The 25,181-nt window shown below is 37.4% G+C and overlaps 1 protein-coding gene across 11 annotated transcripts in view; it reads left to right on the plus strand.

Moving 5' to 3' along the window:
- The window catches only part of LOC109416672 (transmembrane and coiled-coil domains protein 2), a 510,917-nt gene that overhangs the window by 181,853 nt on the left and 303,883 nt on the right, over window positions 1–25,181 (plus strand). For 9 of the 11 annotated variants that reach the window (XR_009998194.1, XM_029877000.2, XM_029876998.2 and 6 more), the window contains 2 exons: window positions 4,132–4,363; window positions 4,421–4,529. Coding sequence is in view for 10 of the 11 variants with exons in the window: in XM_029877000.2 (XP_029732860.1) it covers window positions 4,132–4,363; window positions 4,421–4,529 (341 nt within the window). In the remaining variant the exon portion in view is untranslated. The remainder of the gene's footprint in view (window positions 1–4,131; window positions 4,364–4,420; window positions 4,530–25,181) is intronic. The other 2 variants (XM_029877001.2, XM_029876995.2) reach the window with 1 other exon arrangement.

Here is a 25,181-nt window from a genome sequence, read left to right on the forward strand (position 1 = left end):
CATAAAATCCCACAAACTCAGACACTAATTACTGAGAAATTGCGGTCAGCGCTTTGGAGAACCAATGTTTTGCCTTTTTTATTTACTAAGAGCACAGATGACAGTGACAACAGTGACAAGTAGCTTGACACTTGGCTACTTCGGAAGAAAAGTTCGGTTCGGAAGTCCAACCACCGAATTCTAACTTAGTGCTTCGCCGACAATAACATACAGACTACTGTGATTATCTTCACTGAAAAAAAGGACATGGTAATTTCGACCGTATCGAGGGTGAAATTAAAAACTTTTACCACTTGATTTTGGTAGACCATGAATCCTGCTTGATATTACTATGGACGGGGTCGAATTTACCATACCATTTTTGATTACATTTTTTGGTTGTTTACAACCATATTTTTCAGTCAATTTTACTATGTGCAACGATAAACAGCATAGTAGACGTAACCATAAAATAGGCGTTTTTACTATATCGTGGTTTATGGCTGGTAGTGGGTTTGTTTACATCCTACAATGAAAAAAAAAGTGAGGAATTCGAAGTTACGTTTTTATTTATGAGATTTAAATACATATTTAACAACACAAAAAAAAATGTTACAATAAATACATGAGGATGGGGGTTTAAAATGATGTTTCATAATGCTGTGGTGACCTGGAGATCCTGGTGGTGATCGAGATTAGGCTTTTGTGTTTCGGATGAGGCATTGGCGGAACTGTGGAAGGACCCGGCGGAAGCACCCTGGCAAGCACTCATCAAAGACTGGACGATGTTTTCAGGAATCTTGGGGAGCTGGGCGGTTGCAGCATCTGCAAGTAAAACTAACGATTTGGCTTTTTATAAGGGGAAGTGAGCAAGTTCGATGTATTGTAATTGCTTAAAGGTACCTGGAGCTACTGCATCCGTTTCACTACTGGGGATCAAACTTTGGCTTTACGTCTCGATCAGCCTCTTGTGCTTTGGTTTGGGTGACTTTGTGCCGTGTCCGATTGAAGCCTAAGATTGTTCAGGCTGGTAGGGTAGGTAATCAAAATTTGAACCGAATTGCGGCTTTCTGAAGCAGTGCAAATTTTAAGTGATTTTTTCTCCCACATGGAAATAATTTACTACGACAAAATCGTATGTACATGAAAGCCACGGGCATAAGCTTTCTGTTAAATGGTAAAAAGTTTGTATTTGCACCGAATTTCATTGAAATATTCGATTTTTCATCAACAATGATTTTAATCTTAATTTGAACCATCGCAATCATAATTTGAACCAATTTTAATCTTAATTTGAACTACTGGCGGCAGCAGCTCGAGCAACTCACAAAACAGCCAATTCCATGCTAAACAATGAAAAATCACACGAATCTGCTAATTCTCATACCTATTTTTCATTAGGCAGTGGAATCTCAACTCAGAATGTTCGAAATTCTTTAGGAATTTGGAAACTAAATTTGGATTTTTCCATCCCCCAAGAGTAAACAAAACAAACACTAGCGCAATCTACAGGCCAACACTAGAAGCTCACCCCCGTTTACTAGTTCAAATTTAGATTACAAATGGTTCAACTTAACCCTCTAATACCCAAATTTTTGATTTTGATCTAAATATCATTTTTCGTCATATAACATCGATTTAAGCATGTTTTGGAAGATGATTCTTTTCAATTCTCGATTTCGTGAATTTCAGTTTTTGATTTTTCTTATTTTTATTTTTGAACATCCCAACACTTTTATATTTTTCCTGGAAGCCAATTTGGGGAACGGATTTTTTGAGATGAAAACATTTTGAGATTTTATGATTATTGTTGAAATATTATTATTTTCAATTTTTTTCACAGAAAATTTTATTTTCTGTGTAGTTTTAAGGAAAATAATTTTAGAGTGTATTCGATTCCCTTAAACTGTTAAACAAGGATAGACTGATTTGGGAAAAATTTAGAATATGTTAATTGTAGCGATTCAATACAAAATAAACAATGACTTCTAAAAGGTGACTAAAACATCAATATTTCAATGATTTTTAAAAAATGTAAATACGCTTTAAAATACACCAAAAACAATTTTGAGATATACAAAACAGTCCTAAATATCAGCCAAAAATATAAAAAAATTGATTTTCCACGAAACAAAAATAACAAAAATGCTCAAACTATACCCCGTCTAAAGGCGGGATTGGGTATTAGAGGGTTAAGATAACATTCTCCAAGTAAGAATCACCTAAATTTGATAATTTTATGAGAAATAATGCGGAATTTTATTCGGTTGGTCGATTCTATGATAAATAAGCTTTCATTTGATGTGTTCACATATTGCGTGTGATACAATGCATGAGCTGTACGAGTGCACCGAAAATGTGCTTTCTCTTGGGGGAAATGGGTGAAATCACAGTGATTTTTCAATTACCTGTTCTCCATGACAAAAACGCTTTTTTCAATGCTTTTAAAGTCCATGTTATCATGTTATATTACGGAAAGCTGTTTAACATCTTTTTCGGGACAATATTTGCGTGAAAAGTACGTCGTTTTAATGAATTTTGAAATGGTTCAAATTAAGATTACAATTTGACTAGTTCAAAGCTTGATTTCTTACCCTAGGAAATTCGCACAGAAAAAAACGGTCCTGTAGGAAGTCCCTGTTGCAGGTCGTTCCTGGGATTTGCGCTTTAACCATCAGATCAGGTTCTCTCCTGGCGGAATCCAGCAGCTTGCACTCTCGGGACGGTGCGATGAATCCGAACATCAGATTTCGGATTTTCTTAAAAATTCGGAAGTTTCAAATTTGGCAGCCTGAGGTAGAGAAACATCGTTTTAGAACAGATGCCGAGGATCATGATAAGTTGATTCAATAATTATTATTTTAATTGGATTACAATCGATAACAAACTCACTATGGACACAAAGATGGGCACACTCCACTATGATTAAAAGGTTTAAAATCATTTAAGATTCAGAAAACGACTTGAATTTATGCAACTTTGGGCGCAGCAACCACCCGAAAACTGTTATGATGGGTATGTTTTAACTAAACATGAGAATTGTATATACCAAACAAAAAATAGTACTGATAAACACAAATGGTGTTATCAAGTTGACTATGTTTGATAGTATTTGATACTATTTTCGTTTTCGTGACACCATGGTAATTTCAAAGGAAACATAGTAATCACCATTGATAACATGCTCACGATTACTATTTTTTGGCATGGTAAAATTAAGCATGGCAGAATAGTTAAATTTACTCTAACATTTTTTTCAGTGTTCCGGTTCGGACTAGAGTCCCTATAATTAGAGTCTGGCGGACTGTCACTTTCTATCGGAGCCAATCGTGCATGACGTCATAGTGTCCTCACCGATAAATGCTACACCGTGACGTCATGCTCGATTGGCTCCGATAGAAAGTGACAGTCCGCCAGACTCTAACTAGACTGACTCTAGTTCGGACGCCTACCCAAGTAACCACGATGCTGAAGCCTTATTGCATGCAGATATACGGTGTACTTAGAGCAATCATTACTTTACATGCAAACTTAAGGTTGATTTAAGTGGAAGTGGGCAATTATAGAATCAAATTAAGATTATACTGGTATAATCTTAGAGCAGTCGCATAATTGCCCAGTTCCACTTTAAATCAACTTTAAGTTTGCATATAAAGTAATGATTGCTCTAAGTACACCGTATATCTGCATGCAATAAGGCTTGAGCATCGTGGTTACTTGGGTACTTCGCACGTCTTCTGATTAGGCCTATTGAGTGTGATATATGTTTATATATGAGTTCGCTTTGCATTCCCTTGTTCACTCAGTTCGTTTATTTTTTGCTCAGTCAACTCAGCTACTCAATTTCGAACCAATTCACATGCAAATTTGTACATATGAAGACACGGTTAGTACTATCCGTGTACAAAAAATCAAGTCACAATTGTTAAAAATTGACCAAGCTCTAGAAAAACACAACCCATGCAAAAAATAATCGGTACAATGGTACAAACTGGTACTGATCCATCTTGCCTTCTGACCCATCTAATCTACCAAACCCACAAACCAACAAAAAAGAGGTACATTCTGATTTTATCACCTTAACCATCTTGCCATACATACCCAATTTTTATTCAATATATCGAATGTATTAACATAAAATAATTTATCAAGCATGGTACGCAGATCACAACATAATGGAAATCAATCGCGACTTGAATTCATCCCACATCGAGGACAACGTATCTTTTCGCTACGAAAATGTCCTTAATTCGACCCTAGGAATGGGAGGAGAATCAGATACGATTGGTATATCTAGCCCAGGTATAATAGGAGACCTTGAAGGAAAGTACAGTGAGCAAGGTAGCGACTGTAGCAGCGTTACAAGTGATAGCATTCCGTTGAGGTATGTATTTCATAGTAAATTTATTTCCAAATGTTTTATAAAAAAAACTTTTTATAGTTCCGGAAAACATCGTGTTATTCGAAATCTTCGTTGCGCTAACAGCAAAGCAATTAATGATGTTCGTGACGATTATGATCGCTTGAAAAGGAAATTAGATGGATTAGAGGTAAGTTTAGTAACTTCACTGCTTAATGGAAAACTAAGCCGAAATTCGAATGTTTATCATCATTATGGGCGACTATCCACTTTAAAAAATCCTTTTAAATTTTAATGGCTATAGAGCACCGCCACGGGAGTCCTCATCCCTATTATACCACTCCTTGTCGGGTGCTATTTTAGAATAGCACCCCACCTTCCCACCAGTGGTTTCTATTTTGGGTTTAGGGACTTGAAAAACATATTGATTTTCCACCGTGCGTTGCTAAAGGTGGTCCTCAATTTTTATCGGACGTAGTACAAACTGAAACAAATTAACCCTCTAATTCCCAAATTTTTTATGTTGATCTAAATATCATTTTTCGTCATCTAAAATCGATTTAAACATGTTTTGGAAGATGTTTTTTTTTTTTAATTCTCGATTTCTTGAATTTCAGTTTTTGATTTTTCTAATTTTTATTTTTGAACATCCCCACACTTTTATATTTTTCCTGGAAGCCAATTTGGGGAACGGATTTTTTTAGATGAAAACATTTCGAGATTTTAGGATAATTGTTGAAATATTATTATTTTAATTTTTTTTCACAGAAAATTTAATTTTCCGTGTAATTTTAAGAAAAATAATTTTAGAGTGTATTCGATTCCCTTAAACTATTAAATAAGAATAGAATGATTTGGGAAAAATTTAAAATATGTTAATTGTAGCGGTTCAATACAAAATAAACAATGACTTCTAAAAGGTGACTAAAACATCAATTTTTCAATGATTTAAAAAAAATGTAAATACGCTTTCAAATACACCAAAAACCATTTTGAGATATACAGAACAGTCCTAAATATCAGCCAAAAATATAAAAAATTTGACTTTCCACGAAACAAAAATTACAAAAATGCTCAAACTATCCACTTATCCGCTATCGGTAATGGCGGCGGCGGGCATATCAAACCGGTTCGGAATTTGACGTTTCTTGGGGGAAAGTCAAAACAGTTTCATTCTCCTCCTCACCCCTTCACCCACCGATCGGTGGCGCCAACCGATTGCGATCCCCACAAAACGTCAAAATTCGAATCGGTTGGTTGTGCCCGCCGCCGCCATTACCGCTCGCGGATAAGTGGATACCCCGTTCAAAGGCGGGATTGGGTATTAGAGGGTTAAATATGTCCTTATGACTTTTGATGAATTCTGCATAAAATCACAAAAGCATAAAGACAATGCACGCCGTCTTCAGCCAGAGGCTGCACAGACTGAACACATTACTTACACTAGACAACGGACAACACACAGAACACCCAGTGATGAATTTTTCGCTTGACGAAAAGTTTCCACCGACTGGAGCGGGAATCGAACCCACACTCCGAGGCTTACGATACGCCTAGACGACTGCCGCCGCTAACCGCACGGCCACGAAGCCCAAGGGTCACAGACAAGCACACGTAACACTTCTAACATTTCTAGTCATTTCTTATCGTTTTTTTTTTAAAGAATATTAAAATCAAATATTCTGTAGTTTGCAAATTCTGGAGCAACATTTGAAAAGGGCCCAGGAGGTCTTGTGTCTTTTTTTGAAAACGCTTCATAGGGCCTAACAGCAGCCCGCCCACGCAAACGAACACCGTTATCCGAGATATCGATGTTTGCTCTATCTGATAACGGTCTTATCCAAGTAACCACAGTGCTGAACTGCCCATAACTGCATAACAGTCACATTCGACAAAAGTAGGCATTGTACAAAATGGAGTTTAAAGTTTGCAACATGCGCTAGTATGGAGACGATACGAAATTTCAAAAATGTGTCAATAACTTAAAATTCATCCTTTTGCAAAGAAATTTTCTACAGCTCTTCTTGTATGCTGGACGAATAGTTAAAAAAATAATAAGACCAACATTGATTGATATTACGCTTTGACACCAGTGTGTATTTCCAGTGTGACTGTTATGCGATTACATTCATTAATTTTAGTCAATGAGACAAAACGACTTGGTATTTGTTTCACATTTTGCAGAACAAACTTAAAAAGTTCATTTGGGTGGATGAAAGTACTGATGATTGGGTGATGATCCCCGGTATTAACTCAATATTGGCAAAAAATGCAAATGTTACAATTATGCAGTTATGGGCAGTGAAGCCTTATTGCATGCAGATATACGGTGTATTTAGTGCAATCATTACTTTACATGCAAACTTAAGGTTGATTTAAAGTGGAAGTGGGCAATTATAGAATCAAATTAGGATTATACTGGTATAATCTTGAAGCAGTCGCATAATTGCCCATTTCCACTTTAAATCAACTTTAAGTTTGCATGTAAAGTAATGATTGCTCTAAGTACACCGTATATCTGCATGCAATAAGGCTTCAACACCGTGGGTTCTTGGGTAGTTTGTGAGAATAAGCTGTGGGGGCTCAGGAGCGACGTGTAAAGTCATTGTTTACCAATGCTACCGGCACCTACTGAGCGTTTTGTGACATAGCGTGTTTGGCATTGGGAATTATGTTTACATGACGATGATTTTAATAGTAATTTCTTTCAAGTGATACGTTTCCTGAGCAAAGGTTGATAGCAAATTGAAAACTAATTTTGATGTTGTGATGTGAAACTGAGAGAACATATTGTGTAATCAATTTGCAGTAAAGTGAAAACGATGAAAACAAATTTACAACATCAAATTTGGATATAAATGTGATTTGAAAAGTATGGACGGAAAACAAGATTTTGAATACATAATCGGTTATCGTTTTGTTGTATTAATATACAGTTCCGATTCGTTCGTTGGCGGCTCGTTACACTCAGAAATAAAAGAAGTCATTAATGCATATTTTTCATGCAAAACGAAGGTTCGACTGGGTTCATGCATTAAGTTACTAAGTAACGAACAGTTACTGAAAACTAAGTCTCATTTAGTTCGACAATGCATACATTTTAGTATTTTTTACTATTTTTGTAAAATTGACAGGTTATTCAATTGTCTGTTTTCTATGCATAAAAATTACTAATTTTAAGTAACTATCAGACACTTTTATTAACTTGCTACCAATAGTTTTATTTTTACCGTACTTGATTAAACATTAACATGTTAATTTGTTTATGATGATTTCACAAATAATAATCTTGGTAATAACAAATAATTATATGTAAATACTTCTGCAGGCGCTCCGAGATGGTTCCTGTGTTAACTCCGGACTTACATAATACGTATCGCACCAGATCCTGCATATAATTTATAAAAACAAGATTAATGAGGTTTATATACAACGATGATTAAAATATTTACTATTTTCCATTTGAACATTATCTCGAGCATTTTTTTCTTGTAAAACGCGCCAACACACTTCACTAACAATTTTCATGAAATCACTTGTTAACTGATTTCAGTCAGGAACGCGGATCTGAATTCTAGAAACTTGAAAAACTTAGCTCATTTTACTCATTGAGATACTAAAAGCTATTTTATTATTGTGTAATTTTTAGTAATATGTATGCATAAACTTAATTTAGTAATCAAGTGAATAAAAAATAGTCATTTTATGACTTACTCGTTTTCTGAGTGTAGATGGGCTGTCTCGATGGTTGGATGTTCACTAGCTGTGCACGCTTAGATCAGTTTACCTTTTTTCCAAAAAGTGCACAACAGCAAATATGCGTAAATGATACTCAAATATACACGCTAAGATCAGTTTACCTATTTTTTTAAAATATGGGTAAATTTTATTCAAATTTGCGTAAACTTTACGCAAATATGGGTAAATAAAACTCATATTTTGGAAAAGTGCACAACCTCATTTATAGGTAATATTAACCCATATTTGGGTTTTGTTAACCTATATTTGAGTATCATTTACGCATATTTGCGATTGTGCACTTTTTGGAAAAAAGGTAAACTGATCTAAGCGTGTAGGTTAACAAAACTCAAATATGGGTAATGTGGACACAAATATGAGTAATTGTAACCCAAATATGGATTAATATTACCTATAAATGAGGTTGTGCACTTTTCCAAAATATGAGTTTTATTTACCCATATTTGCGTAAAGTTTCGCAAATTTGAATAAAATTTACCCATATTTTAGAAAAATAAGTAAACTGATCTTAGCGTGTGGCAAAACCCAACTAAAGCACTGTCAATGTCAAAACGAGTTTGACATCTGACCGTCGTCGCATCGCAGCTCCTATGTATACAGACCGTTTGCGCAAGTATGTGAGTGTTTCGTGACGTATTTCTCGTCACTTGCGTGTGTCTAGAGAATTTTGATCAGTTGTCAGTTGCCCCAACGAACGAACACGATTCGCTAATCGGGGCGCAGTCGTGACCCAACGAGCGAATCCTCACTGTACTGGTTAAAGCTATGTTCATTTAGAATCCGGAATGACAAAATCAGGTACATCTTACACGGAGAAACTGAACAACTCAAATTTGAGTTCTTTTAAACACAAATTTGAGTTCTTTTTCATCTCCCTTTTCATTCGCTCTTTCTTTTGTTGTCAGAAAGTGAAGAGAGAAACAGACCAACTTTTGCAGTTCGAGTGCGTCAACTCAACGTTGAGTTTCTGCCACAGTACTCAAATTTGAGTGAATAGAACCTAATCGGTTTTTCGGTTGGGTGAAAAAAACTTACTTTTAAGTATTTTTTTCACATGGAGGCAAACGGGAAGAACCCAGCATAAACATCGATCCCATCAACTCAAAATTGGCTTGGGGCTTGTTCACAAATGTCATAACGCTGGAGGGGGTGGGTGGGTGTCCTTCAAGGTGTTACAGCTCGAACAAAATAAAATTTTCCCCATATAAACAGTGTTACGAAGGGGTGGGTGGGTGTTGAAAACGACCAATTTTAGCGTTATGACATTTGTGAATGAACCCTTGACGCACGCAACCCCGCAGTTGGGTGGAAAGAACTCACTTTTGGATACTTTCGTTTCTCCGTGTAGGGATGGAATAACAAACATAAAAGGTGAAGCCCTCAAAACAAAGGTTATTTATTGTACTTTCATGGAAAAATATCATTGAAATTATTTATTTTTATTTTTCACACATTTTCTCACTTTTTTAGTGTTGACCTCTCTAAAAATCTGCACAACGGTGGTAAATTTTAACAACACCCCCTTCCGCACGTTTTTTCAACAATCAAGTCATCTATGCAGTGTCCTGAGTGCCTTGACTAGTGTGACTATAGGATTCCTATAGGATTCCGAAGAAAAATTTCCAAACTTTTTTTTATTGCGAAATGAGGGGCAATTCAGTGAATTGAGAAATCGCGAAATTTGAGTGTTTTTTTCGTTGATAAACACTAAAGACACTGTATGCTATGCATATGGTATGGTATGGTATGCATAATATATTATAGTGTCTTTAGAATAACATTGACAGCAAATTTGGAATTCCAATTGGAACATTTCGTGTCTTTGCATATAGTGTCTTTACTTATTACCTGTGAAATACACAGTTTGTGTTTAGTTGTCTTAATAAATTTTATTTTTTGTCGTTCTTTTCGCACTCTGGATTGGTTTTGTTTGCGACCGTGTTGAACTTCTCTCTCAGCTCATTTCCGGTTCATTTCTTTAGGAATCCCCCGTTCCAGCGACCGGAGGAGTCTCACACTATGCTAAGAACCTCCCCCGGCCCCAAAAGTACCCACATACAAAGTTTCACGCCGATTGGTTCAGTAGTTTCCGAATGCATAGCGGTCAGACAGGCAGACAGACAGACAGAAATTCATTTTTATATATATAGATAGATATAAAAATTGCAATTGCTATTCAAAATCATAGTCGCGGAAACATATTTACCCAACCTAAAAGGACTGAGTTTGGCCAATAGAGTGGCCAATCGTAAACTAGGTGACAATAGTGAGCGAATGTAAAACATGAACTACACGGACAGAAAAGCGTTCACATTGAAACTAAAATAACGATTGTTGAATATAAACATTGAAATTCTTTTGAAAATATGTGAATTCTTATAGTTTCAAACAGATTTGCTAATTTAAAATCCATATGAAATTATGTTTGATTTAAAAATCCAGTGTTTTGTGGCGACTCTTGTGGAAACTAACATATTTCAACTTTGTTTCTAAGTCAATTCAACTGAGCAATCCCTCGGCATCGAATAGGATTTGTGAAAACCACAATATTAACATAAAATCAAGCAGAGTATTTTGATGCAAAAGTTTTACTGATAAATCCCTTGGTCACTTCTGTCAAACCAAGCAGAATGTTTTGTTTTAAAAAGCATTTACAACTTTTCTAATGCTGGAAAATGGATAGCTTTCAAATTATGCAAAGCTGTTGTACATGAAAAGCATAATTGAAAATTAATTTGAATTAGTGCGGCATGCGTTAGACAAGGTAAGACCTTTGTGAAAAGTTGTAAATTTGATTAATCAGGAGATTTCCTGATTTTTCTGTGAGAACATTTTTTTCTCTTTTTTAATATAACTAATAACAACCCAGAGAAAAGAAACAAGCATGTTGTTTTCTAATAAATATATTATTGAAAGTAAAAGAAAACTTTTTTTGAAAGTACCATAATATCGTAGATGTCAAGCTTGACATCCTCGTCAAAAGCCTGAAACTATTGTTATTTCAGTCAGATTTCCGATTGAGGAACAATAATACAGGATTGTTAAAACAATCATACAGGATTGTAAAAACAATCATACATTATCATTGTGGCCAAAACAATGTCAAATTCCTTTTGAATTTACGTCGAATATGGTTATTTTTACCGTAGATTTTTCTGCGTGATAAAACGCTGCGAGCGCCACAGATGGGCAGTTGGCCAACTATTAAATTATTAAATAAACCGTTGAATCGGTGTACGTGGGAATTATTAGTGTTGCGTCTGTTTGTTGGTGATAGGGTTCTGGAAAACATCAAGTCTCTCTCTCTCTCTCTCTCTCTCTCTCTCTCTCTCTCTCTCTCTCTCTCTCTCTCTCTCTCTCTCTCTCTCTCTCTCTCTCTCTCTCTCTCTCTCTCTCTCTATCAATATTCACCTCTTGTGGTTTCTATTTTGGGTTTAGGGACTACAAAAACATAATGATTTTCACCGTGCGTTGCTAAAAGCGGTCCTTACTTTTTATCGGACGTTGTACAAATTAAAACAAATTAAATATGTCCAAACTTTCGCTGAATCCTGCATAAAATGACAACCCAAGCAACCACAAGTTCGGATAAAATAGCATGTTTGGGCTTAATCAGCTATTCGAAGGACGATGAGTAGTGTGATACTATTATACATCTAAGTAATATTATCGCTAGAAACGAAGAATAATAAAATATGTATCTGAAGTGTTAAGACGTGTCAAATCTTTTCTCTGCAATTCCTTCTTATCTGGTTGAAAGAATACCAACAGTGAATGAGTTATTAGAAAGCTGTAGTTAAGGAATAACTTTGGATTACCACATCTGGTGACGAGGAGTAATTGGAAAAAAATCCCAGGTATTTGCAGAAAGAAAAATGGAAAAATAATACAATGGCCACCTCCAGGCCAGTTTGACCACATTGAAACAGTAAGTACAGAACAAGTGATAAGTGCTGTGGAAAAGAGGAACAGGATAAAAGGCACAACTAGTGCAATAAAATCGGAATAATCGCTGCATTACGCAGGAAAAGGCGATATCCGCTGCATTACGCAGAAAAAGGCGATAGCCGCTGCATTTACGCAGGAAAAAAAGCGATAGCCGCTGCATTTACGCAAAAAAAGGCGATAGCCGCTGCATTACGCAGAAAAAGGCGATAGCCGCTGCATTACGCAGAAAAAAGGTGATAGCCGCTGCATTTACGCAGGAAAAAAAAAGCGATAGCCGCTGCATTAGCATTAGCATTAGCATTAGCATTAAGCGAGTCGCACAAATTCGTAGGTGGTACAGTCCTAGACCGCTGTTATGAGGGTTGCCTCCTTCCCGTCCGAACCAAAGCACAAAGATTTGGGACTAATCTCTGACTCTTAGACAAGACTGACGCAATCCTCCAATGGTCGAGCACTGTCCTGGCCACGTCCTTGCGACTGCTGAGGAATGGGAAAGGATGGTTAGTTTTGGACACCTATGAAAAATGTAGACAACTCTACGATCTCTCAGGCCTAGGTGTCACGGGAATTTGGGTGTTGTTAGTGGAAGGGTAAACTCCAAAGGATACACTTGGTCAACGTTCAGGCACACCATTATTAGTATTCTTCGAATCCGTTGTCTGCCCGATTCATCCTGGATTCCTCGTCGTCTTGATGGCACTTGGTTGAACTACCAGATTCTTCGGTTGATAATCTGAAATATAAAATAATATTAACATCGTACGTCAAATAAGCTACATATTAGTGATACGCTCGCCACAGTTGCATATTTTTACAACATTATTTATATCTTACGATAAATTTACCTCAAACCTGCTGAAATAAAATGTTGATTAGCAGTACATTGAAACAAAATTAACTACAAAACACAAAAAAACATCAAACTTTGATCTTGGAATATTAATTAATACGGTAAATATCAAGATCAAAATTTGAATTGGTAGATCTTACACCGCAACGCACCATTCTAAGGTGATCTACCCACGTTACGGGTGAAGTTTGTCAAGATATCAACATGTGCAGAAAAGGAAGCAATGTTTTTGGCGGCGATGGTCAGCCGAATACGTCACCAGTTTGCAGCGGCGTAGCAAGTGGTATAAGGAACTTACACTATTGCGAAAGGGACTATTGGTAATTCTCAAGGTAGATAATATGCCGCCCCAAATGTGGAAGCTGGGTCGCATCGAGGAAGTCTACGCTGGGACCGATGGAATTACAAGAGTTGTTGATGTTCGAACAAGCAGCGGATTTTATCGACGAGCAACCACGAAGATAGCAGTTCTGCCAATTGATGACGAGGCCTAAGCTGAGGATTGCTGGCCAACCCACCGCGGGGGAGTATGGTTCGAGAAAAATAAGTGCATTTCTTTATTGAAAAATATTGGCCACCCTATAGTGTTAACTTTGTATATGTGAGTAGTTTGAGGGCCAGTACATACTATAGTTGAACTACCTTTTCAGTTTCTTTGCGTACAGCACTGCGATCGGTACGCGAATTCAATCGTTCAATAAAAATGTTAAAAATACAGTCCACAGTGCTATTCTCACTGACTATCCGAAGGAACAGTGCCTACTATGGGCTCCAGAAGAAACTGCGGTCAAAAAAGATTCACCCCCGCACCAAATGTACCATGTACAAGACGTTAATAAGACCGGTGGTTCTCTACGGACACGAGACATGGACGATGCTCGAGGAGGACCTGCAAGCACTCGGAGTTTTCGAGTGACGCGTGCTAAGGACGATCTTCGGCGGCGTGCAGGAGAACGGTGCGTGGCGGAGAAGAATGAACCACGAGCTCGCTGCACTTTATGGCGAACCCAGCATCCAGAAAGTGGCCAAAGCCGGAAGGATACGATGGGCAGGGCATGTTGCAAGAATGCCGGACAACAACCCTGCAAAGTTGGTGTTTGCTAACCATCCGGTTGGTACAAGAAGGCGTGAAGCGCAGAGAGCACGATGGGCGGACCAGGTGGAGCGTGATCTGGCGAGTGTTGGGCGTGACCAACGTTGGAGAGCTGCAGCTGCAAATCGAGTACTATGGCGGCAAATTGTTGATTCAGTATTATCATGAATTTGATGTTAACTAAATAAATGAATATGCTTTACGACATTGACGATTCTATTGTCTGCCACTCATCAGTTTTGCGCCACCCAGCAGGGTCTTGGTCGGGTACCCAATTCAGCCTCTCCATTCCATGCAATATATCGCAGCCCTTTTGAATTGTGATACAGTGACGATTCGTTCGTTGAGAGCTCGTTAGATGGGCTGTCTCGATGGTTGAATGTTCACTGGTTGGGACAAAACCCGACTAAAAAGCACTGTCAATGTCAAAATAGATGTCAAAACGAGTTTGACGTCTGACCGCCGTCGCATCACAGCTCCTGTATACAGAACGTTTACGCAAGTATGTGAGTGTTCCGTGACGTATTTCTCATCACTTGCGTGTGTCTAGAGCATTTTGATCAGTTGTCAGTTGCCCCAACGAACGAACACGATTCGCTAATCGGGGCGCAGTCGTGACCCAACCAGCGAATCCGGACTGTATATTACACGGAATATCATTCTCTTCATTCGGATAGCGACTGTGTAACCCATTGCATTAAAAGCCTCCACCAAACATGAAGCGACTAATCGGAGACTGAAGACTCTATACTAAATTTGGCTCAGAGACAGGTAATCGGTGAGGTCAGTTTTTCTCGTTTGTCAAAAGACGATTGATACGTATTAAGACAAACTTTCTATGTACTGCATCTGCCAGCAATAACTGGTCATCGACAGATATTTCGAGACTATGGCTAGTGCTTTACAATACAGCTGGAAAAACTAGAACAACACCCGGCCACCATAATGCATAAAACACTAAGGCGGACCGGAAGGATTGATGAGGGAACCCCCACTCTTCCTCCAAGGGGTTGTTAGATAGTCAGTGATCGTCCCTCATAAGTTGTTTTTAAAAGAATACTGGCAGCACTGCCGATGACGAACCAAAACCGATCGAGTGTTTTTGTTGTTGTTTTTTTCAATATCTGTTTAGTTCTAAGTAAACTGTTTCAGTAGAAGCATCGATTAAATGTCCTGTAATTCGTAAGAATATTCTGTGTGTTTTTCTTTCGCGATTGTGTGATATCTCTAGAGATCGGTCGGCCAACAGGTAATGGGTCCAGTCCAGTTGCGCGGCGCGAGTGAGAAAATTGCGGCGAATCGGAAAGAAAATAGAACATTTTGTGGCGGAATAATTTTTGTGCTAGTGCAGAATGGCGGAAGCAAAAGTGCAATTCGAACGGCTCAACAACTTCAACTGGGCAAGTTGGAAGTTTCGGATGGAGCTGCTGCTAGTGAAGGACGAATTGTATGAGGTGGTGATGCAACCAAAGCCAACTGAAATTCCTGCTGGTTGGATGGCTAAAGATGGGAAGGCGAGAGCGATAATCGGCTTGGCTCTGGACAATGATCAGCTGTGCCATGTTATGGGTGTCTCAACGGCTTACGACATGTGGGAAGCGCTGAAAAACTACCACGAGCGAGGCTCCCTCACAAACAAAATATATGTTTTCCGTAAGCTCTGTTCATTGAAACTGGAGGAAGGTGGAAATATGGCAGATCATTTGATGAGAGTTGCAGAGTTGGTGCACCGTCTTGTGGCTTTGGGCGAAGGGCTGCAAGAACATTGGATTGTGGCGATCATTTTGTCAAGTCTGCCGACAAGTTATGATGCCCTTATAACAGCGTTGGAAAGTCGTCCAGTTGATGAGTTAAAACAGGATTACGTGAAGGGCAAGCTGCTTGACGAGTGGAAACGGAAGTGTGATAGTGTGGATCCCAATACGGCGTTGAAAGTTTCATCCCATGGTCGTAATGAGTATCGTGTGTCCAGAGCGCAAAGTGGCAGCAGCGATAACAACGATAGGAAGAAGAAGAAGTGCTACTGCTGCCAGAAATTAGGACATTTTTGGCGGGATTGCCCGAAACTGAACGTGAATGACGACGACGACGACGACGAAGAAGAAGCCAAAGTTTCTACGGTGCAATCGAAGATGCGGCAACTGACTCACGACGACCGAAATGTTTGTTTTGCTGCTACTGAAGGTGGAAAAACGAGGAGTGATGGAATCGACAGCAGTTTGGTGTTTGGACTCTGGTTGCTTGTCGCATTTGACCGGAAAAGCAGAGCTTCTGGAAGGATTAGTTGCTTGTAAAAAGAAGATTGTTTTGGCAGATGGTAGAGAGGTTTTTGCAAGAGGAATTGGTACAGGCAGGTTGACGGTTAGCAGAGAGAATGGCAAACAAGTTATTCTTATTACAAATGTTTTGTTCGTGCCCGGACTGGTTGGCAATTTGTTGTCTGTTAGTCGTATCGTTGAGAAAGGATTCAGTGTAAGCTTCAAAACAAAAGAGTGTATGATTATGAAGGAAAACGATGTTATAGCGGTAGGTAAGAAGAAGAAAGGGCTGTACGTTGTACATTAAACTGGATGGGTAGGAAGCGCGAGAAGGTTACCCAGATAGATTTTGCATACGGAATGGAGGAGTATTGTGGCAGGAGGAGAGGGAAGATTAAGATGGTTGTATTTGATTTCAGTAATTATAGAAGACAAGATAGAGTTATGACGGAGCTCACACTGAGGAGGAGTGTTAGATAGTCAGTGATCGCCCCTCATAAGTTGTTTTTAAAAGAATACTGGCAGCACTGCCGATGACGAACCAAAACCGATCGAGTGTTTTTGTTGTTGTTTTTTTTTTCAATATCTGTTTAGTTCTAAGTAAACTGTTTCAGTAGAAGCATCGATTAAATGTCCTGTAATTCGTAAGAATATTCTGTGTGTTTTTCTTTCGCGATTGTGTGATATCTCTAGAGATCGGTCGGCCAACAGGGGTGACCAAAGGAAAAAAAAATAATAAAATGAAAATTTGCGGACCCACTTCCCCCAAGGGGGGGCCAAAGGGAAAAATTCAAAAAATTGCAAATTTGCGGATCCGCTTTCCCCAAGGGGGGACCAAAGGGAAAGATTCAAAAAATTGAAAACTACCGAACCCACTTCCCCCAAGGGGGGACCAAAGTGAAAAATTCAAAAAAAGAAAACTTGCGGATCCGTTTTCCCTAAGGGGGGACCAAAGAAAAAAAATTAAAAAAAATGAAAATTTGCGAACCTACTTCCCCCAAGGGTGGACCAAATGAAAAAAATTCAAAAAAATGAAAATGGTTGACAAATGCAAAAATTCAAAAAAATTGAAAACTTGCGAATTTGCTTCCCACAAGGGGGGACCAAAAAGAAAAATTAAAAAAAAGAAAATTTGCGGAACCACTTCCACCGAGAAGGAACCAAAAGGAAAAATTGAAAATATGCGGACCCACTTTCCCCAAGGGGGGGGGGGGGGGGCATAGGAAAGAATTCAAAAATTTGAAAATTTTCGGAGCTACTTCCAAAAAAGCGATAGCCGCTGCATTACGCAGAAAAATGGCGATAGCCGCTGCATTTACGCAGGAAAAAAAAGGCGATAGTCGCTGCATTTACGCAGAAAAAAGGCGATAGCCGCTGCATGTAGGGGGATTAGGGGCATAATGGACACCCTAAGCAAATGAGTATGTTTGGCCTGTATAACAGACAAAAACTTAACATATTATCAGTTGGCCTACAACTTTAACTTGTTTCCTACGTATTTCAATCGTTCACAGCTGGTAGAATGACATTATTGTGAAGAAATAATGAATTAAAAAGCGTGTGTTTTTTGGGGCTGGCAGGAAAGGTACGGGGCGAAATGGACACCCATCGGGGCATAATGGACACCCCTGCAAATTTTATGCTGTATCTTAGAGAATATCGACCAGTTAAGTCATTTGTCTACGGAGATCAATACCACAGATATAATACTCCATCTTAGACGAGTTTACATAACTTCAAAGTTAATTAAATAAATTTTGGGCTAAAATTATCGGATTGATTCTTTTCAAACTCTCTAAAACGCCTAACAGTATGCAATGCGCGTACATCCATTCATAATTGCCAGTGTTCATTTCGCCCCGAATCGACTACAACATTGAAATTGCTATTTCTAGTAAGTTCTGATCAAAAATATTATACTTCATCGATTGCTAAATCTGCGTATACATGTAGATAAGCTAACAATTCACTTGTTTGTATGGTGGACACACTCAAACACTCGTAATGCCTTATTTGCTGCTGCTTCGAAATTATAAGAAATCCACCATATGAAAAACATACTTCAATTTCAATGATATTTTGGTTATTTTGAAGGAATGTAAATGGTACTTTTGAAAAATAGAATTACTTGTTCCTTAACACTTATGCATCAAACGTTTTACATAAAAGTCAACGGTTTCGGCAAAAACAGGGGTGTCCATTTCGCCCCGGGTGTCCATTATGCCCCTAATCCCCCTACGCAGGAAAAAAGGCGATAGCCGCTGCATTTACGCAGAAAAAAAAGGCGATAGCCGTTGCATTAGGCAAAAAAGGCGATAGCCGCTACTTTTGTAGAAACAATATGTCGCTCGAGGTGTACCACGGCGGATTGGCCATGCAGTGGAATCCCTACCGATGACTGAACTAGGGAATCGATCCGGGGATCTTTCAGTATTCGCGTAATCAGTGGAAAACTAACGAACGTGCTATTTAGCGATGTGTATTGCACGGATCTTCAGTGAACTGTATTAAATATGCAAAGCTATTGTCATGTGTCTCTCTCATTGCCGCCCATAGATGGGGAGACAGATGTTGCACTCCCCACATATACGATTTGCAATTGGGTTCTTTAGGGGTATCAGGATTATGTCATAATCGAATTCTCCGCCCAAAAATTAGTCGAAATCCAAAATTTCATAATTTTTGGAGTCCGGGAACTATTTTTAAAATCCATTTAAAGTTTGTATGGGGAAATTTTTTTGTTCGGGTCGAACTGTCACTTTATCGATTGAACTGTCATTCTATCCACGAAAATTAAAACTGTTTTGTTAATTTAACCATCAAAACAAAGGTATTGGAATCCAATAAAATCACGATATACTCAGAAAAATGAGCTCTTTCGATTAGGCTATAGAAAAAAGCAATATTTTATTCACCAAACAACCCAATTAAGGAATGTTCATTACGAATGCAAACAAAATTATTGTAAAATATGCAATCCTAAAAAACACGCTTTGGCTGTGTGGTTGGTATTATTCGACAGTTCAAATTGCTAGAATGGTATTGAAAGCAATGTATTCACACCGTCTACTCTTTTGGAGATTTATTTCTAATTTTATATTGTTCCAAGCGGGAATTGAATTTTAAAACAATATAAAAAAAATACAAATACGTATACGCAAAACGAATTCGTTCAAATAAAACTTATGGAACAATTAATAGAAGAAGATTGGAGAACACGTTGGAAAATAGCAATCTCAACAATTAGATAGCACTACCAGCACTCTGTTTAACAAGAACATTTCTGCCTTTTTTATGATGCTATTTACCTACAGTTGTGGCACACTATTGAAGACGTGCCTATGCTAAATTAATTAATCAACATTTGAAAAGGCCATACAAGCATTTGTAAACAATGACTTTGCTGTCGCTGCTGAGTTCCCATAAACTTATCCACACAAACTAAAACCGTTATCAATATGAGCGATCTTTTGAATAACGGTGTTCGTTTACGTGGGCAGGGTGCTGTTCAGCCCTATGGAGCATTTTCGAAAAAAGGTCTTGAGTTTTTTTCAAATGTTGGTCCAATTTAATTCAGTGCTCACTCGTAGCACCTACCAAAGTGCTATGATTATGCGTGCAGAAATGTTCTATCGAACCATTGCGCACCTAAGGATGACTATTGTAATATTCATGATGAAGTGATAATGAATGAACAAGCAAGCTTTTCTACCGTTCATACAAAGTAATTGAAATAACTTGCATCAAATATAGTAACATTCGATTTGCATCTACAACCAGATAAACTTTACTGTAGTAATGGTGCTGCTCTTTAGGTCAAATGTAGATAATTACCTACGTTGTACATATACTAAATGTATTTTTACTGCTACCTGTTTTGAATTTAATAAAACAACATGAGGTACATTACATATCATGTTCAATGAATGGGTGATCATATTTCATTGATCCACTTTTATGAGTATGTTATTGAAAAAAACTCATATTATATTTCGTATAACGAAACGACAAACCGCATGGGATCAGCAAAATGATGCTGATGTTGATGGGTGTGGTTCTAGGTTGGTTCACGATCATTTCGTATTAGAGATTTTATTGACTTCATCGGAATAGAGGGTTGAATATATAATGCAATTTTCCGCAATGATCTACTCAAAAGATGCCACATATTTGTGTGCGGATCAATACCAGAGGCCTAGAGAGCCGAAATGTAAAAGTAGAATAAACGCTAAATCACTTGTCAAATTATTGAATATTATTTTTTCGTCATATATATTTTTCACTTTTAGTATGTACTAAAATAAAATTAAAAAAAACTAACTTACTAACTTCGGTCCTGAATCAAATGTAATAAGATTACTTCTAGTAGAAATTTTACCTCTGATTGTACTAACTTAAAATGAAGGAAAAACATTACAAATTGACTTAATAGGCATTTAATAGCTGAGCGATTCCAAGCAACAGCATCAAAATTAAGGAAATTTTTTAATTCATGATTTTCTATTGAACTGAAAATTTGCACAGTTTTTCAGTTCCATCTAAATCGCCATTTTTCGATATCAAATTTTTATTTTGAATCACGACTAACTTTCCAAAAGGGTGTATGTGAAAATGGTTCAAAAATATTCAAAAATCTGCACAGCCAAAATGGTTCATTCGATTGCTATGAATTTTTTAGCAAAGAAAGATAACTAAATGGTGATTCCTAAGAAAATATACACTGTGAAAAAAAATCTTTTTTAACATTAAAAAATATCATTTTTGCCACAAATACTCAAATAACTCAAAACCCTATCTTTTTACCAACGTATTTTTTTTAGGGAAGACGATCCCTTGTATTAGCAATTTACCATAAAAATTTGGTGATGGTAAACTAATAAACAAAAAAATTATGACAATTCAAACATTTCACAATTTTCACATTTAGTAATAATTTTTTTTTTCAGTGTAAATTATTTCGGCCGGAAATCGCAGTTTGATGCTGATTTTATTGTTAATGGCCTTGCGTGAGTAAAACAAACTGTTTTTATTATGTATTATGTATATTATATGTACAGTAATGTACCGATTTTATCACGCCCTCCGCGCATTAGTCGTTTATTCATTAATTTGCTGTTACATTTGAGGACAAGTGTTTTCCCTCTTCTTCAAGATGAATGTTTAAAGCGTGTTTTGCAACGTTAAAAATATTGAAATGGGTATAGATGTTGAAGAATATTTCAAAGCATTTTTTAAAAGGGGCGTGATTAAATTGTTTAAACAGATGTCGCCAGGCCCCTGACACGGCCTACATCATTGCATTGGAATCATGGTAGACCTGGGCGCTAATAAATAGCGCCCACTGTTAAATGTGAAAACATCAACTATTTGTTGTTTAACGTTTATTTTGGTTTGTTGATCAGTTTTTGGAATCATTTTTTTCCATCTGGTTTGATCACAAAACACTTCAAACTCGCTTTAATATTAATGTACGGTAAGAGAAGCACCCGATTAGTTGAATAAAGCAACCCAACAAACACGCATTGTAAATGTGATTTCGTGTGTGGCTCACAACATCAAACAAAAGCTGCGTTTGTTGATTACGCGCTCGTTTCAATTTGCATGAATATGAGTATAAGGCAGTTAAATGTTGGCTACGATATATTTCATTGATGCCAGGGGCCTGGATGTCGCTGATGGTATGGTGGCATGACTCTCTGCACTTAGCACCTCTTAGCACTTCTGGCAATTTCTCAGTTGTTGTCGTTTTCGAACTTCCTGTGCCCTGCTTTACCGTACTTTACCGACGGTCGGACATCGTCCCGTAGATGGGCAACTTCGAGCCCGAAACCGGTCGACTAAAAAGGTAATTTTTAAAGTTCCTTTTAATTAGTAAGAACGATAAGTGTTGTGTTCCGTCTCGTGTTCGCGTATTTTGTGATCGTGAATGTTCTTACGTTAGCACAATCAACAAATTGTTTGTGATACTGGCACACTGATGGTATCTCCGTAACTGTTGTAAGACATACGAAAGCAAAATAGTCAATTGAGTAAGAGGGCTCTCAATATTTTTTTTTTGAATTTTAATAGGAAATAGGTGATGAAAAGCAACTTCTGTCTAGTAGAGAATTAACAAAAAAAAGAGTATACTATAACAATAGATCACTAAAATTACTGGAGAGCAAGTCTTTTACAGTTTTCTTAAAAAACGCTTATATTTATGATTTGGCAAATGTATCTCATCTGACCAACAGCGTAACTGTAATAAGTTGAATCTCGAACTATGAAAAACGTGTTGCATAGTAAACTGTTCAAATAATGTAAAATAGGAAATATTCTGTGTATCATAGTGATTCATGCATCTACATTATATTTACTACATAACCTTCAACTTACTCTCGCTAAAGATTTCTGATCACGTTTCTGATTCTTATTGTACAGTTCTTCAATTTAGAACTTAAACGTAAAATGTGTACATATAACTTCCAGAATTTAAAAAAAAGATTCAATAGTTTTAAAGATAAGATTGTAAAATCATAAAGTCCAATGTTCTCACCAATTGCTTCAATAGTGAAACAGTTGATGCAAAATTGAAAAAATCTTATGATTGATAATTAAAGTTTTGTTTTTTTTTTGATAAATTTCAATAATCTGCATCAGCTTTTGTCATTCTGAGTCAAGAAAATCTTTCACAGTTTTCTGTTAAGTATCTGTTAAGTCCTTCATGTGATGGATCTGGAGAATTCAGAGAATAACAGTGAAGCAGCAGCAAGAATACAGATTGAACACTCGATTCCTATTTGTTAAAACAAAATTAAACATTTAAAAACTAAAATCAGTTGTGAAACATTTGTGGAGTTAGATTAATTTAAAAAAAAAATGATAGAAAAGGAGATGTGATACTATTATACATCTAAGTAGTCTTGGGATTATCGCTAGAAACGAAGCATAATAAAATATGTATCTGAAGTGTTAAGACGTGTCAAATCTTTTCTCTGGAATTCCTTTTTATCTGGTTGAAAGAATACCAACAGTGAATGAGTTATTAGAAAGCTGTAGTTAAGGAATAACTTTGGATTACCACAAGTAGCATTCTATTCAGCTCACTTTTTAAGTAATTAACCGAACCGAACCGAAAGGAACGCTATTCAGCTTAAAAATAAGCTTCGAAAAAATGAAAAAAATGCGTTTAATCCTTAAAAGTAATTTACTTTTAAGGCACATTAGTACATATGGAATCCAAATTGACTAATACCTTGAAATAATTTTTGATGTTTTTTACTTACTGAGATTTGAACTCGGGCCGGTGCCTAACCACTACTCCATGTACCTCTGCGCAGTTAAGAAAAAAAAACAAATTTCTAATTGTTATAAAAAATACAAACAAACAAAATATATCATGAACAACATGCTCATACGATAGACTAATGGTCCGTCTTTGAGTCTGCAATATAAAAAAATCATAATATTAACCAAAAAATACTTAAAATAGGAAAACAATTTCATTGCCCTGTTCCTAACTTTGCGCACAAAATCTTCGATTGCTCCTAACTTTGCGCATGGTGTGCCTAACTTTGCGCATGCTATGAATAGGAGGCAATCAGTGAAGTACTAGATTGAAAGTAGTGAGCTAGATTTTTGTATGGTGAGATGGTCGATTCTCCATTTCTGCAATGAAATGGTGCAGACAGCGTGGGTTATATGATTTCTTGTCTAATTTGATGCTGTTTGAGCAAAAGTTTGGGTAACTGTGTTGTTGAAGTTGCAAGAAATAAATAATACAACAACACAGTTATCCAAACTTTTGCTCAATCAGCATCAAATTAGGCAAGAAATCATATAACCCACGCTGTTTGCACCATTTCATTGCAGAAATGGAGAATCGATCATCTCACCATACAAAAATCCAGCTCACTACTTTCAATCTAGTACTTCACTGATTGCCTCCTATTGCTTAAAAAAATCATAAAAAATACTATCATTTAATGTTTCCCCATTAAACTAAAGTTGTTCAGGTAGTGTGGCCTGATATTTGTTGAAATACTTTGTCCTACGAGGCAGGGGACGGAGGCCTCTGGCAGTTCTTGAATTCGTCTGCGGTTCGTACTACACACCAAAATTTTTGAAATGCTTCCAGCACGCCAAAAATTAGCAAAAGAAATTGCTGAATTTCAGCATCATTTTTGCTGAATTTCAGCACAACTTTGCTGATCAACTGTCAAAATTGCTACCGTGTGAACAATCCAAACTTCATGAGGGGTTTTCCAGTGGCTAGAGATCAAATGTAAAAGTTTCCTGATAAATGAAGCGATCGTAACGGATAGGAACAATAAGGGGTCGAGGTCGATTAAATATGACGTCCATCTTTCGGGGGAGGGGGTTGGGGTTGTCCAAAAAAGTGTGATATGCCATGTATGAGGTATGCTATGAAGCGTGAGGGGGTGGCCCAGGGGAGTAGGGGGTTCTAAAATTCTAAAAAATGGTGGACGTCATATTTGAATCGTCCCTAACATTGACCGCCGGAAAAGTCAAATGAAGGACTGTTCACAAATCACGTCACATTCTAGACTGACGGAGAGTGCCTACCGTAGTGCTACGGTTCATACATTTTTTTTCTAATTTCTAAACAAAATCTGCTACACGGTAGAGATGCAGGCCTGAAGTACTAGTGTTACATAATTTTTAAATGGTTCATAAGTCATGTATTCACGTTCAACATGCATTTACTGAAAGTGCGCAAAAATTAGAAACACAGTTCAGTTCGCACTGTGATTGATTTTACTAGAATACCACCTTTTTTGTCAATTAACTGCAAAATTAATCATCGTTGCACCAAGGGGTTGGTCATTCAGCACACTTCATTTGTGCCGTGATTTTTGAGCGTGTGCCAATATGTGCCTAAACTGTGCCGGTTTCAGTGTGTGCCGAAGTGTGCCGAACGTGCCGGAGGTGTGC

Source organism: Aedes albopictus, chromosome 2 (assembly GCF_035046485.1).
Source record: "Aedes albopictus strain Foshan chromosome 2, AalbF5, whole genome shotgun sequence".
Taxonomy (NCBI): Eukaryota; Metazoa; Arthropoda; class Insecta; order Diptera; family Culicidae; genus Aedes; species Aedes albopictus.